Source organism: Aedes aegypti, chromosome 3 (genome assembly GCF_002204515.2).
Source record: "Aedes aegypti strain LVP_AGWG chromosome 3, AaegL5.0 Primary Assembly, whole genome shotgun sequence".
NCBI classification, from domain to species: Eukaryota; Metazoa; Arthropoda; class Insecta; order Diptera; family Culicidae; genus Aedes; species Aedes aegypti.
The window spans coordinates 382,827,957-382,843,850 of NC_035109.1; the positions used below are offsets into that span (position 1 = coordinate 382,827,957).

At 39.6% G+C, this 15,894-nt stretch overlaps 1 protein-coding gene across 8 annotated transcripts in view; it reads left to right on the top strand.

Moving 5' to 3' along the window:
• LOC5566546 (calbindin-32) overlaps window positions 1-14,836 on the top strand; it is a 302,845-nt gene extending 288,009 nt beyond the window's left edge. For all 8 annotated transcript variants that reach the window (XM_021853171.1, XM_021853170.1, XM_021853168.1 and 5 more), the window contains 4 exons: window positions 896-952; window positions 13,340-13,411; window positions 13,482-14,109; window positions 14,514-14,836. In XM_021853171.1, the coding sequence (XP_021708863.1) occupies window positions 896-952; window positions 13,340-13,411; window positions 13,482-13,625 (273 nt within the window). In that variant the 3' untranslated portion in view covers window positions 13,626-14,109; window positions 14,514-14,836. The remainder of the gene's footprint in view (window positions 1-895; window positions 953-13,339; window positions 13,412-13,481; window positions 14,110-14,513) is intronic.
• The last annotated feature ends 1,058 nt before the right edge of the window (window positions 14,837-15,894 follow it).

Sequence of the window (15,894 nt, forward strand, 5' to 3'; positions counted from 1 at the left end):
GAAATTTTGCCCACCTTTCTCTAACATGAATATTTTACTAGTATGACTATGTTGAACAAAGCATCAGATTTGTTTTGGTAGCAATAAAATAGATTTCGTTTTTTTTATAGTCCAGGTCCCACTCTGGCAACGCCCACGCTTTCTTGTTTCGCACAAAACAAAAGCTCCGAATTCGCTTGTTTCCCCCATAGACAACGACGTTCCCTCCAAGCAAAGCAGTTTGCATTTATTGTGATTTCATTTGCCGTATCATTTCATCTTTGTGAGTTGTCGCTTTTGACTGCGCGTGCACTTGTGCCTAATTGGGGAAAGCTTTCCCGCAGAGGAGTCGCTTGACGATTGTCAAGTCCTTTTTCCCAAACCGAGGGAAAATTGTTTTCCCTTCCTTTGGCGCTGGTTTTGTTATCTCCAATCTCATTTCCGCGTTTGTTCTGTTTGTTGAGTGTCGCTTCTGTCGTCTATCTGTTTGCTTGATGTGCTTATGCTCTCTTATTCTACTCACTTCACTATCCACTTTCAAAATTCTGTAGGTATCTGTACATATGTTGGTTTTTGGCGTTTGTTCAGAATGGCGTTCATTCGATTGTTGGATCGAGTTCAAATGTTTCCTGTAGGTTGATGGCGAGTTGAGCAGCAGCTGACTGCAGTTTAATATACTGTTGCCGGTAATGAGTATTGTTGGGTAATCTCTCTTCTTGCAGTGTTTGTTTCACTGAACAAACTGTTTTATATTGCTGGAGTTATTGCCGTTCTTGTTCTTGATTTTTGTACTTTGTTTTTCTTGGCAGACACCGCTGGGAAATTGCAAAACGGGAAGTGAATGTGTATTGCCAGATTTAGCTAATCCTCCTCTTGTTTATTTTCATACTCTCTTCTTCTTCCGGATGCATTACAGGGTGCGGCCAGACTAACGAAGGACGACATAGAGAAGGTGTTTTCGCTGTACGATAGGGTGAGTATCGTTTTGGAACAATGAATATTTTAAAATCACGAGCAGGAACCTACCAGGAGTCGTGGAGACAGACTTTTTTTTAATTTGAACCGTTACATTATATTTTCAGCAATTTCTACGTATTTCAATGCCTTCATTAGTGTGATTTCACACATTTGATTTATTTCTAAGGTGTTCTATGTTAGGCAACTCGATCATTCTCATCTCGCTTAACTAAATTAACCCATAAATACACGTGACGATCTTTAATTTTTGTAGAAATGCGATACCTTTATGGTTTTGCATACACTTTTAGGTACATTGTTGAATCAAGCGGGTTAGTTGTGCTAACAAATGTCTACACTTTTTATATTAAATTTAGGGGAGGGATTATTAGAGTATGTTTAAAACTACAAATTGAACTTTAACGAGCACTCGACACTGAAGAAGTCTGTAAGTCGCAGACGAAATAGGCCTATCTGTCAAGATAAGCAACACATATTTGAGTTTAAAGGTATTTGCTCGCCTTACAAGTGATTTTAGTATTTTATTTTTTTGCAAAAGTGAAGTGTTTAAGTTCAATTTGTAGTTTTCTAACAAATGTATTGACCCTCTCGCCTGTGTACTCCAAGCATCCACTTTTTATGACAGCCAAAACGTGCAGCTTTTTCTTCAAAACTATTCAATCTAATTTGTATTCCTTCTACTTATCACAAATATTTTGTATTGATCGCAGATAAGCAGTGTAAGACTTCTGTAAAAATAATACAAATTTAGGTAAATTGTAGTAAACCTAAATTCGCCACATTTTTTTAGTTATGTACCTATTCATATTAATACGTTCAAGTTTCAATCTCAGATTCCAATGCCTCCAATACAAAAAGAAATCGAAATAACTTTGTGAAATATATTTCATAATTTCTTAACAAATACTATATCGCTATTGGGATATGTAGTACCCTGGGGGGAGGCACAGATACTATACACAAAATATGAAAATAGTTATTTTTGCAACAAGTTTTCAGCACGAGTCGTACATTTATCCGACAAGGCTTGCCGAGTTGGATAAATACGAGGAGTGCTGAAAAAATCAAGTTGTGAACGGATAAGATGTCTTACCTGGTGTCTCATAAGATGCCGCATGAAATATTCGGGTGCACGACGTTAGGCATAAATACGTAAGGCATAAGGACGCTAGGCATAAGTACGATAGGCATAATGGATGTTTGGTATAATGGACGATAGGCATAATTCCCAAAATAAAAATAGAAAACGTTTTTTGTGAAAAGTTTGCTAACATTTTTGATAATTGTGAAGGGTTTCAAAGATCAAAAGTGTGTCCTTTAAAACGCGGTTGTGTGTTGTGAATAGTTGTAAAACCTTCGAGGTCAATTTCTAGGACAAAACTTGATTAAGGCAAAGTAGGCCGTCACTGAAATTTGTACTGGGCATTGATGGTTACAGCTAATTCGTCTGACGTTTGCGAATGAAATAAAATCATTTGATTTTGCACCGACATTGCTGAAAAAGTATCAGCATACTTTCTTCATGCAAGCGCAAGTAGTGACACTCTTCTGAATCAATATTACTTAAGATGACTTAGTTTAACCACTTAGAAATTGCAAGCTGCAAAATGAACATGGCTGCCAAAACGAAAAACGGGCTACTTGGCCTTAAATGATCAGCATGACAATGCTGTAGAGGGCAAAACCATGCCATGGTATTTTAGTTCGTTTCCTAGTCGATCCAGGATCTATTCGTTTTCTTCACTTTCTTGGCCATGAATCATAAGTAATCGTGTATCGTACACTAATAAGAATGCAAAATGGCTACTTTGACAGAGCAATCTTTGGTTAATAGCTGTGGAAATGCACATAAAAAACTAAGCTAAGAATTTGTCTTGGAGTGTAATGCCGAAAATAAGAAGGAGATTATGAACGACGCTGTACATGACCTGCTGCTTATCTTTTGTTTTTTTTTTTAATTTCTTTATTAGTATCATTCCAAACATTACATTCATTATTTCTTATATCTAGGTGTTCTGTGTTATTAGACAACACTATCATCCTAATTTGGTAAAACAAATCTAAGATTTTATTAACATTTTGTTAACAACATATTACATTACATTTGCCGTAGCAGTTCAGATTTTTTACAGGTGAGTTGATTTCACCTGCTTATAAGAGAAAAAAAAACGCTTTGAATATACTTAACCTAACTTAACCTAAACATATAACGAATTAATCGTGGCAATAGAAGATTGTAACGATTTTTGCCTGAAATTATTGATTATTTTATTTGACATTTGTTCCAATGTTTCAACATTGGATATTCTATGTAACTCATTGGTACTATACCAGGGAGGAAGCCTCAGAATCATTTTCAAAATTTTATTTTGAATTCTCTGTAGAGCTTTCTTCCTGGTATTACAACAGCTAGTCCATATTGGTACAGCATACAACATGGCTGGCCTGAAAATTTGTTTGAATATCAAAAGCTTGTTCTTAAGACAAAGTTTTGATTTTCTATTAATAAGGGGATATATACATTTTACATATTTGTTACATTTGACTTGAATGCCCTCAATGTGATTTTTGAAAGTTAAATTCTTATCTAGCATGAGCCCTAGATACTTAACTTCATCTGACCAATTTATTGGAATCCCTCTCATCGTGACAACATGTCTACTTGAAGGTTTCAAATAAAGAGCTTTTGGTTTATGTGGGAATATTATTAGTTGAGTTTTGGAAGCATTAGGAGAAATCTTCCATTTTTGCAAGTATGAAGAAAAAATATCCAAACTTTTTTGCAATCGACTACAGATGACACGCAGGCTTCGTCCTTTGGCGGAGAGGCCTGTGTCATCCGCAAACAAAGATTTTTGACATCCTTGAGGTAACTCAGGTAAGTCAGATGTGAAAATATTGTATAATATTGGTCCCAAAATGCTGCTTTGAGGAACACCAGCTCTTACAGGAAGTCTTTCAGATCTGGAGTTCTGATAATTAACCTGAAGTGTACGATTTGACAGATAACTTTGAATTATTCTAACAATGTATGTTGGAAAATTAAAGTTTTTCAATTTTACAATCAAACCTTCATGCCAAACACTGTCGAATGCTTCTTCTATGTCTAGAAGAGCAAGACCAGTAGAATAGCCTTCAGATTTGTTGGAACGGATCAAATTTGTTTCACGTAAAAGTTGATGAGTGGTCGAATGTCCATGGCGGAATCCGAACTGTTCATTGGCAAAAATTGAATTTTCGTTGATGTGGGCCATCATTCTGTTCAAAATAACCTTTTCAAAAAGTTTACTGATGGAGGAAAGCAAACTGATTGGACGATAGCTAGAAGCTTCTGCAGGATTTTTGTCTGGTTTTAAAATTGGAACAACCTTAGCATTTTTCCATTTGTCAGGAAAATATGCTAATTGGAAACATTTGTTAAATATATCAACTAAAAATGATAAGCTACTTTCTGGAAGTTTCTTGATGAGGATGTAGAAAATTCCATCATCGCCAGGAGCTTTCATATTTTTGATTTTTTTAATAATAGTTCTCACTTCTTCCAAATCAGTCTCCCAGGCATTTTCGAAAACGTTCTCTTGATTGAGAATATTTTCGAAGTCCTGAGTAACTTGATTTTCAATTGGACTAGTAAGTCCTAAATTAAAATTGTGCGCACTTTCAAACTGCATAGCAAGTTTTTGAGCTTTTTCGCAATTAGTTAGTAATAATTTGTTTTCCTCTTTCAATGCCGGTATTGGCTTCTGAGGTTTTTTCAAGATTTTAGATAATTTCCAAAAGGGCTTAGAGCCGGGGTCCAATTGAGAAATTTTATTTTCAAAATTTTTGTTTCTTAAATCTGAAAAACGTTCTTGATTTCTTTCTGCAAATCCTGCCATATAATTTTCATAGCAGGATCACGAGTGCGTTGAAATTGCCTTCTCCTCACGTTTTTAAGACGGATCAAGAGTTTAAGATCATCGTCTATAATCACGGATTCAAATTTTACTTCACATTTTGGAATTGCAATGTTCCTGGCTTCAACAATGGAATTTGTTAAAGTTTCAAGAGCATTGTCAATATCAATTTTAGTTTCTAAAGAAATGTTAACATCAAGATTAGAGTCAACATACGTTTTATATATATTCCAGTCGGCTCGTAAATAATTGAAAGTGGAGCTGATAGGATTGAGAATCGCTTCATGCGATATTTGAAATGTAACAGGGACATGATCAGAATCAAAATCAGCATGAGTAACTAATTGGCTACAAAGATGACTAGAGTCGGTTAAGACCAAGTCAATCGTAGATGGATTTCTAGAAGAGGAAAAACATGTAGGGCTATCAGGGTATTGAATTGAGAAATATCCTAAAGAGCACTCATCAAATAAAATTCTGCCGTTGGAATTACTTTGAGAATTATTCCATGACCGATGTTTGGCATTAAAGTCACCAATGACAAAAAATTTTGACTTATTGCGAGTCAATTTACGCAAGTCAGTTTGGAGCAAATTAACTTGCTGCCCAGAGCATTGAAAAGGCAAATAGGCAGCTATGAAAGTATATTTACCAAACTGTGTTTCAACAGAAACACCTAAAGTTTCAAAAACTTTAGTTTCAAATGACGAAAACAGTTGATGTTTTATACGCCTATGAATGATGATTGCAACTCCCCCACATGCCCCATCAAGTCGATCATTACGATAAACAAAAAAGGTAGGATCATTTTTTAGTTTGGATCCAGGTTTTAAATAAGTTTCGGTAATAACTGCTATATGCACGTTATTAGCTGTAAGAAAATTAAACAGCTCGTCCTCTTTACCATTAAGAGAATGAGAATTCCAATTTAAAATATTTAAATTATTATTTGGATCCATTACAAAAACGTAATCCAATAACAATTTGATTTGTAAATTTTACACCTACTTGGAATCTTTTGGGTTTGGTTGTACACATATAACTGGCAAATTTTTCATTAGAGATTATCCCTTCTTTAAATTGAAGGCTGTTCTTCATAGTTATTATATATTTATTTATTTAGTTAACATCTAAACAGATAACACTGAATCAACAATTTCACGCTTCGGTTCGTGGCCGCATCTCTCCATCCTCGGTTCAGCCCCACGCTCGCCAGATCGATACGCACTTGATCCGCCCACCTAGCTCGCTGCGCTCCACGCCTTCTTGTACCAGCCGGATTCGAAGCAAACACCATCTTTGCAGGATTGTTGTCCGGCATTCTTGCAACATGCCCTGCCCATCGTATCCTTCCAGCTTTGGCCACCATCTGGATACTGGGTTCGTCGTAGAGTTGGGCGAGCTCGTGGTTCATCCTTCGTCGCCACACACCGTTTTCCTGCACACCGCCAAAGATCGTCCTAAGCACCCGACGTTCGAAGACTCCAAGTGTTTGCAAGTGCTCCTCGAGCATCGTCCACGTTTCATGCCGTAGAGGACTATCGGCCTTATGAGCGTTTTGTAAATGGTAACAGCTCCTCGGGTAGCTGTTCCGTTTCCCAGATTGTGCCTATCAGCCGGTGCAGACAAATGGCCAGCCTCTCCGGGCCCATCTTTATGAGTTCAGCTCCGATACCATCCTTACCTGCAGCTTTATTGTTCTTGAGCTGATGAATGGCATCCTTAACCTCCCTCAAAGTGGGGGCTGGTTGGTTTCCATCCTCCGCAGTACCGACAAAAGTATTTCCTCCGTTGTCCCGACCTTCATTGCCTGTGCTCTCAGCGCCATTCAGGAGTTCGTCGAAGTGCTGCTTCCACCTCTCGATCACCTCACGCTCGTCCGTCAAAATGCTCCAATCCTTATCCCTGCACATCTCGGCTTGTGGCACGAAGCCGTTGCTTCTGATAGAACTTACGCGTTTCTTGAGACCGGCACAGCTGTTCCATCTCCTCGCACTCCGTCTCCTCCATGCGGCGTTTTTTCTCCCGAAAGAGGCGGGTTTGGTGTTGCCGTTTCCGTCTATAGCGTTCCACGTTCTGCCGGGTCCCTAGCTGCAGCATGACCGCCCACTCTGCATTCTTCTTCTCCAAAACCTTCTGGCACTTCTCGTTGAACCAATCGTTCCGTCCCACGTACCCGACGTTGCTCTGAGCTGCATTATTGATGGCTGCTTCCACCGTTCTCCAGCAGTCCTCAAGAGGGGCTTCATCCAGCTCACCCTCTTCCGGTAATGCAGCCTCTAGGTGCTGCGCATATGCCGCTGCGACATCCGGTTGCTTAAGCCGCTCTAGGTCATACCGGGGTGGCCGTCGGTACCGTACATTGATAACGACGGAGAGTTTTGGGCGCAGTTTGACCATCACCAGATAGTGGTCAGAGTCGATGTTAGCGCCGCGATAGGTCCTGGCGTCGATAACGTCGGAGAAGTGCCGTCCATCAATCAGAACATGGTCGATTTGCGATTCTGTCTGCTGTGGTGATCTCCAGGTGTATCGGTATGGAAGGCTGTGCTGGAAGTAGGTGCTACGAATGGCCATATTCTTGGGGCGGCGAAATCAATTAGTCGTAGGCCGTTTTCGTTCGTCAGACGGTGGGCGCTGAACTTTCCAATGGCCAACCTGAGCGTTTAGATCTCCTATGATGATTTTGACGTCGTGGCTTGGGCAGCTGTCGTACTCGCGTTCCAGCTGCGCGTAAAAAGCGTCTTTATCATCATCAGTGCTTCCGGAGTTAGGGCTGTGCACGTTTATTATGCTGAAGTTGAAGAACCGGCCTTTGAGCCTCAACTTGCACATTCTCACATTGATCGGCCACCACCCGATCACGTGCCTCTGCATATCTGCACGTGCCTTGATACATCACTATAAAAGCTGTTCCCAGCTCGTGTGTGTTGCCGCAGCTCTGGTAGATGGTATGGTCACCTCTAAACGTTCGCACCATTGATCCCTTCTAACTCACTTCCTGCAACGCTACGATGCCGAATCCGCGGTCCTTCAGCACGTCGGCGAGTGTGCGTGTGCTCCCGATGAAGTTGAGAGATTTACAGTTCCATGTACCGAGATTCCAATCCCTAGTCCCTTTACGTTGCTGTGGTCTTCGCCGACTCGTATTCTCTCGTTGATTATTCGTTGCTTGATTTTTTTTACAGCTGGCTTGCAGGGCCTGACACCAACCCTCTAGATTTCCGGAGGACCATTCCCCCTAAATGTTTGGAGGACCATAGTGCACAGTTTAGCTTAGAGTCCTTCTCTGGCACTCGGACGATGATCAGCCGCCCCTGACATGGGGAACAGACGCTGTTGTGAGCCGCTCCTAACATGGAGTACAGACGCTCCAGGTTTGCAAAAGCAAACCCCCCCTTCCCTGTCAGCATACGACCAAAGTTCCCACCGGGGGTTGGTTACCCGATCGTCCCCAAGGTTACTCGTACCCCGGCCAGTACCGCGAGGAGGTAGGAATAGGAGTTGCTGGGCAGGAGGCCAATTTATTTTAATGGTACTTTATCTATGCAGCCTAAGGTTAAATTACTGCAGGGTGTTGATAAAGCTTGAAATTTTCAATGAATGTCTTACAGGGCGTTGAGATATACCTGATATACATAGGGTAAGGGTAAATTACTACAGGGCACTGATATTACTCAGAATGTGCAATTGATGTTCTACGAGGCGTTAAGATGATCTACATGAGACAAGATCAATTACTTCAGGGCGTGAATACAGCTTGACATTTACAATTAATGTCATACAGGGCGTTGAGATGCTCCTGATCAATGTAGAATGACGTCAAATTACTAGATAGATAAAGCTTGTAATTTTCGATTCATACACTCCCTGTAGGGTTGAGTTGCACCTGATCGACATAGGATAAGGTCAAATTGATCCAAGGCGTTGTTAAAGCTTCGAATTACCAATCGATACCCTTCATGGCGCTAAGATACGCCTGCTCTACCTAGAAAAGGTCAAATTACTCCAGGACGTCGATATAACTTGACAATTTAAATTGATATCACACAGAGCGTCAAGATGCACGTGATCTACGTAGTAAAAGGTCAAATTACTCCAGGACGTAGATACAGCTGGGAATATTCCATTGAAGTTAAGCAAGGCGTTAAGATGCAGCTGATCTACGTGAGACGATGTCAAATTACTCCAGGATATTGACACATCTTGATAATTTCTATTGATTTCATACAGGGCGTTAAATACCCTGATTTACATAGGATAAAGTCACATTACTGCAGGACGTTGATACAACTAGGAAATTTCGATTAATTCTCAACAGAGCGGAAATACGCTCCAGATCTCGCATGGATCAATGTGGAAAAAGTCAAATTACTCCAGGAAGTTGATAAAGTTTGATCGATTGATGTCATACAAATCGTTAAGATATCTCTGTACTTCGTGAAGTAAGGCCAAATTTCTCCTGAGCGTTGCTAAAGCTTGGAAATTTTAAATTGATGTCCTACAAGGCAATGAAATGTACCTGATCTACATAGAAGGAGGTGAAATTCCTTCAGGGTGTTGAAACAGCTTGGAATTAACAACTGTAAGGTACAGGGCGTTAATATGCGCCTGATCGACAAAGGATTTGGTCATATTATTCCAGGGCGTTGATGTAACTTGGATTTTTATGGATGTCTCACAGGGCGTTAAGATGCACCTGATCTACATGGGATAAAGCCAAATTACTTCAGGGCGTAGATAAAGCTTATAATTTCCAATTGATGTCCTACAGAACGTTAAGATGCAAATGAGAAGTAAACTTATTCCAGGGCTGTTAATACAGCGTAGAACTTTCAATTGCTTATAGGGCGTAAAGATGCTGCTGATCTATAGGAGACAAGGTCAAGTTACTCCAGGGCGTCGTTACAGTTTGAAATTTTTAATCGATACAGGACATTAAGGGGCACATGATCTACGTAAGATACTGTCAAATTAGTCTAGGGCGTTAATAAATCTTGTCAATCTCTTTTGATGTTCCACAGGGCGTTAAGTTGCACCTGATTTACAAGGGACAAGGTCAAATAATTTCAAGGCGTTGATACAGCTTGGAATTTTCAATTGATTTCCTACAGGACGTATAGACGTTCATGCTTTTCATCAGATGAGGTCAAATTACTCCAGGGAGTTAAAATGCTTGAATTTTCAATTGATGTTCTGCGGAGCGTTAAGATGCAACCTATATATGTACAAAAGTTGACGTAAAATTACTCCAGAGCGTTGATAAAGTTTTAAATTTATATCCTACAGGGCGTTATCATCCACCTGATTGGCATAGGATTAGGTCAAATTACTTCAGGGCGAAGAGTTTCTATTGGTGTCATGCAGGGCGTTAAGATGCACGTTTTTCACATACGATGAGGTCATGTTAATCCAGGGCGTTCATATAGCTTGAAATTTCTTAAATGATGTCCTACAGGCAGGCATTACATTCCATCCCATCTTTCGATCTTCTGAGCATGATATGGATCGAATTGGGAGATATTATCTTAGAGCTCTGTGATCGATTTTTTGTTAATATCTTATGCTCAGATGACTCATCTTGAGCGCAGCAATCCACGCATTTGATTTACTTGACGAAAATCCACACATTTGACAGTGAATTGTTAGTGGAAAACAAAACACAGAGCAAACCAGGCACATCCCCAACTAAAATGGAAATCAGCAATCACAACCAAGATAAGTAAATAATATTTATTAAAATAATATCTCGTTCTAAGTTCTCATTAACTTTTTCAGGGTAAACCCTGAATCCACGTCTGCTAGAAAATCGGAAGAAGAATATAAAATTATAATTATATGTAGCAATACAGTTGTTGGATTCAATAAAAATAAATTGAGTTGATAATCAGAAAGATTGCACGTTTCTTGATTTCAATAAATCTACATAATTAAACTTTAACTTTTGTAATATATCCATCGATAATGTACCTACAACTATTCCCATGTCAAACTCTGATTACCTCACATGTACATTGAATACTCGGGGCACGTGACAGTCCGGTGATTTGAAAATGGTTTCTAGCGGTAATAATTTTAAAGCTTTCAAACCAACTTTCACCTAAACCAAAATTCTGTTTAATAGCTATTTAGTTCAAATGACATAAGCTACAAATCATCGTTAAATCGGTTCACCGCCTTTCAGAATCGTCTCACAAGGAAACCACTCAGATAAAGTTCACAATGTATGGAGGATAAACAAACTGTCCGTGAAACCAATGATCAATCTGGATTTCCCCGATAACTGGATAGCTGAAAACTCAGCTCACTTATTAGGAAAGAGCCCCATATATTTGCTAAACGAATTCAAAACAAACTCTATGCTAAAAAAAACATAATGAGTTTTATTCTTCTATAATGTCATTTTATTCGAAAAATAATACAAGCTTGACATTGTGGTACGAGGAAGTGCTCATGTTGTTCCGAAATTGCTGTTTTCATCGCTTGAAACCAATATTGCAAAACTATTCCGCACCATTCTTGATTACCAAATACGACTATATTCTCGAATATCACAATTATCAGGAAAACAAAAATGCTTCAAAATTTCTCTCACGTGTTGTTAATTCTGCAAAGGAAGGTAAGACATTAATTTTATTAATTTTAAACCAATCAAAAGTAAATTCGTTCAAACCAGCAGAAAGCTGTCAAGAATATCTTTTGATGCTCAAGATTGAGAGATGATATCATTTCAAAGCGCTCTTGGATTACAGATAATATCTCTCCATTATCCGAAGATGATCTCGTTTATCAGATGAGATTGCAATGCCTGCCTACAGGGCGTTACGATGCCACTGAACTATATGATACAAGCTAAAACTACTCTAGGGCGTCGATACAACTTGGAATTTTTTAGTCGATTCAGGCTATTGAGGTGTACCTAATCTACGTAAGACTAGGTCAAATAAGTTTAGGGCGTTTATACATCTTGTCAACCTCTTTTGATGTCCCACACGCAAGTTGTAGGTCAAATCACTTCAGGGTGTTGATAAAGCTTGAAACATTCAATTGATATCTTACAAGGTGGCGTAAAGAAGCACTTGTTCTACATAAAATGAGATCAAATTACTCAAGGGCGTTGGTAAAGCCTGATATTTTCCATTCTGCAGGCCGTCAAGATACACCAGATCCAAATAAGATAAGGTCACATTACTCCTGGATGTAGATACAGCTAAAGAAATAAGGTTAAATTATTCCAGAGCGTTAGTACAGGTTGGGACGGACCTGGTGTAGGGGTTAGAACACACGCCTCTCACGCCGAGGACCTGGGATCGAATCCCATCCCCGAGATAGTCACAAAAAATTTCAGTAGTGACGACTTCCTTCGGAAGGGAAGTAAAGCCGTTGGTCCCGAGATGAACTAGCCCAGGGCTAAAAATCTCGTTAATAAAGATGAAAAAAAAAAAAGTTAGTACAGGTTGGAAATTTCGATTGATGTCTTATGGGGCGTTAGATTGTTGTAGATGTTGATTTTTTTTCGCATAGCCTACATATTTCATGATTTCGGCTGAAAATTTCTAAATATATATGAGAAAAGCTTCTTAGTCGTGAACTAAGCGCGATTTAGCAGGACAGGGAAATGGCCAGATGTGTTTTGTTGCAATGCGGAGCCAAATTCAATATGATCATCTATAGTGAAAAATATTTCTTAACGTGAAAAGTTTAGAAGCAAAGTAACAAAACAAAAATCATTACCAACTAATTTCAGTAGTGTCTGTGAGACTACGTAGCCACATTACAGTTAGGTCAAAACAATCAAGCACAAGGATTCATTATCACGAAAAATAAAAATCTTATGTACGTCCTGATAACTTTCACATGCTTTCTCCTTCAATTCCTATATTCCACAGTACCGCTCTTTCCAATTTAGGGCCAACAGTTCAGTTCAGGGGTTTTTTATTCTTTCAAAACTATTCTATGTTTATGAGGGTTATGTAATAGAATAGAATCTATGGAAAGATTCAAGAATATAATTATAACAAATTACCAAAAAGGATTGATATCCAAATCTCAATGGGTTTCAGACCGAATTGTGAAATGGATTTTCGTGAAATCATTCTCACAAAGTTCTTCAAGATTTTAAAAGGATGAGAATGTAATGCAACTAGTATAGATGCATAGTCTTCATCATTGAATCTTGTAAGCTACAAATTGTAGCCTCTGCTCTGTTACTGAAGACTACCGCCAAGTCAAACAGATATTCCAACGAAATAAGTTTTCAATGTATGAAAACGTTTTAAAATAATAATGAATTCAAGTAATACATTCTAAATTGACAGTTGAAAATGAGACATTAATGATAACACCTTGTTAGATGAGGGACATTTTAACAACTAGAGTGGAATACGGGACGTTTCGCGGAATACTTTTCAAAATGCGAAACTGTCCCGCGAAAAGCAGGACGTCTTATAACTTGATTCTAACCTATTTATACTTCTGTTTCACAGGATAATAATGGATCCATCGAGAATGAAGAGCTTCGAGGCTTCCTAAAGGATCTGCTGGAGCTAGTCAAAAAGGTATAATGCTTTTCCCGAATCTGTACCACTCCAGTAAACAATCACACCTAATTCTCCAATTCACTTCCAGGACTACGACGCGCAGGACCTGATCGAGTTCGAAGAAACCATCCTGCGAGGGGTGGGCTACGACAAGGAAGGCAAAATCTCCCGCAAAGAGCTGACCATGATCCTGCTAGCCCTGGCCAAACAGCCCCCAGAGGACGAACAGTAATATGGGGAATGCACTTCTCTCGCTTCGCACCCGCCGCCGCCGCCCCAGCCGTCGTCTTCGTCTTCGCTGCATAGAACATCATCCGGTCAGCATCATCACCACCGTAGACTGTCCAGAGCCGGCTCGCTAACATCGGCCCTGGCAGTGCACCCCATTGCCAAGTTGCGAACGATGCTCGGACTAGGACATCAACATCAGCATGGCAACGGAGATGCTGCCGCAACGAGTTCCTCAGATAACGGTCATCCAGCGCAGCCAACGACTTCGGCCGCGGCGTCGTCCCAAACCCATGTAGAAGAACCACCCGTAGTCGAAGAAGAAGAAGAAACCGCAACTAGTTCAAAACATCCACAGCAGCAGCAGCAGCTTCTACCGGTAGTCGTAGTCCACGATCGGGTTCGCGATTTTTATCGTCGGATCACCCGTCGTGGAAAGAAGGAGTAGATTCTGATGTGGCTGACAAGCACAAGCACTCAACCACACAGTCAACACCTGAGAGAGAGGAGACTGCTGGCTTAGATTGCGAGCTCCCAAAAGTCAAGGAAACCTGTCATCAACTGTCACTGGAAAACCGCACATTCGAAGGGCAGAGCGTGAAAAACCGTCAAAATTTGGCCAAACTTAAGCTGGATGTGGTTGAAAATTCAGGTTGTTCTATTGTGATCTCGCATATAAAATCGTTTAATATTTAAATATTGTCAATTGGGCTTAAATTGCTATTGAATTTTTTTAATGTTATGAACTTTTTGATAACAAATGGGATGTGACAATGGTTTTGACCCTGTTTGTGCTCTCCGGACCATTGTGCACAACCCAAACATGAGAAGAAGAAATCAAAGAAGCCAAGAAAACAAGCCAGTTGTCAGTGAGCTGTCTCCTCTCTCTCAGGTCAACACCAAGCACGCGCGCGCATCCAAATATGTAATAGTATAGGCAATACTACCACCACGAAGCCATCCAAGGAAGCTGAGTCGATGAAAGACGGGAAAATTGAGGGGGTTCGGAACATTTATTGGCGAATCGATCGAGAAGGACAGAGGGGAGGAAAATCTAGGTTTAAGGCAAACTAAAAACGAATTCTGGTGCGCCTACTGCGAGCAGTAGGTTCGGGTTGAGATCGAAGCAACCCAGCTCTCACGTAATGGAAAGATACGGTCACCGCCAAAATTATGTGTCTACTTCATTGTTATCACGCAAATTGATGAAATTCGTATGCAAAAATGAGAAATTATTTTAGTAAGATGCCTGTACCAGGAATTGCAAAATTCGTTCTCATTTGATTTTAAGGGGACACGGGAGACCGTGTTATTTTCCCTATCTTTCGTTTCACTCTAACAAAAATCATCAAAACTTTGTGGAAGCAAATCTCGAGTTTTAGTGAACCGATGAAGCTGAAAATTTATCGGGTTGTGCACTACATATATAGAATCAAAGTGATACATTTTCGCATCGATATATGGAGTGGTTCTTGAGATTTGCTTCTTGGAATGGATAGGGTGATTATGATGACGTCCCGTGCGGCCTTAAGGCACGGACAAGTCAAGCAAAAAATAACATCCCATATGTATCGGTACATGATCGGCAATGTTTCGCAAGTTGTAACAAGCTTGATAAATAACAGCAGCGAACGAGAGCTCCAAAAGGAGAGAGCGATGATAAACCCCGTTTTTCTCTCTTATTTATAATTTGGGGTAAGTATTTCGTTTTACTGAAACAATCATCGAACATCCAATAGCAATAGTACCCCCCAAGTTTGGATAAGTTCTATAGTTCCCCAGTCAAATCAAAGCTGTAGCAGAAGATGATAAACAGACTCTTATGACGTATTGCGGAAGCTGTACGTGTGAGATATTCTCAATTTTCTCAGAATTCAATCCCTGGCAGCGAATAACAGAACGACACTCAAAAGTCTTGAATAGGTGAAACAACAAATTTATAATGAAAAACTTTGGATAAATAGGAGCAAAGCTTTGCTGAGGAAACCAAGTGGTCACTTAATTTTGAAACACATTATTGGGAAACGTTTGTTTCTTCGTTATGAAAAACAAAATCTCATTTTTTTATTTATCTGCGAAGCATATGAAGTACAAACCATTTCACAGAAGAATTTATCGTTTTCGCAATGAAATGGGCATATAATTTTGGTGGTGACTGTAAATGAACAGAAGCACAATTTTAATCCGTCTTATGAAAATGGTCTTTTTCCGGTGATGAAAGAAAAAAAACAAAACTAAACTCTTAATAGCTTCTTATCATCGATCTATTCAAT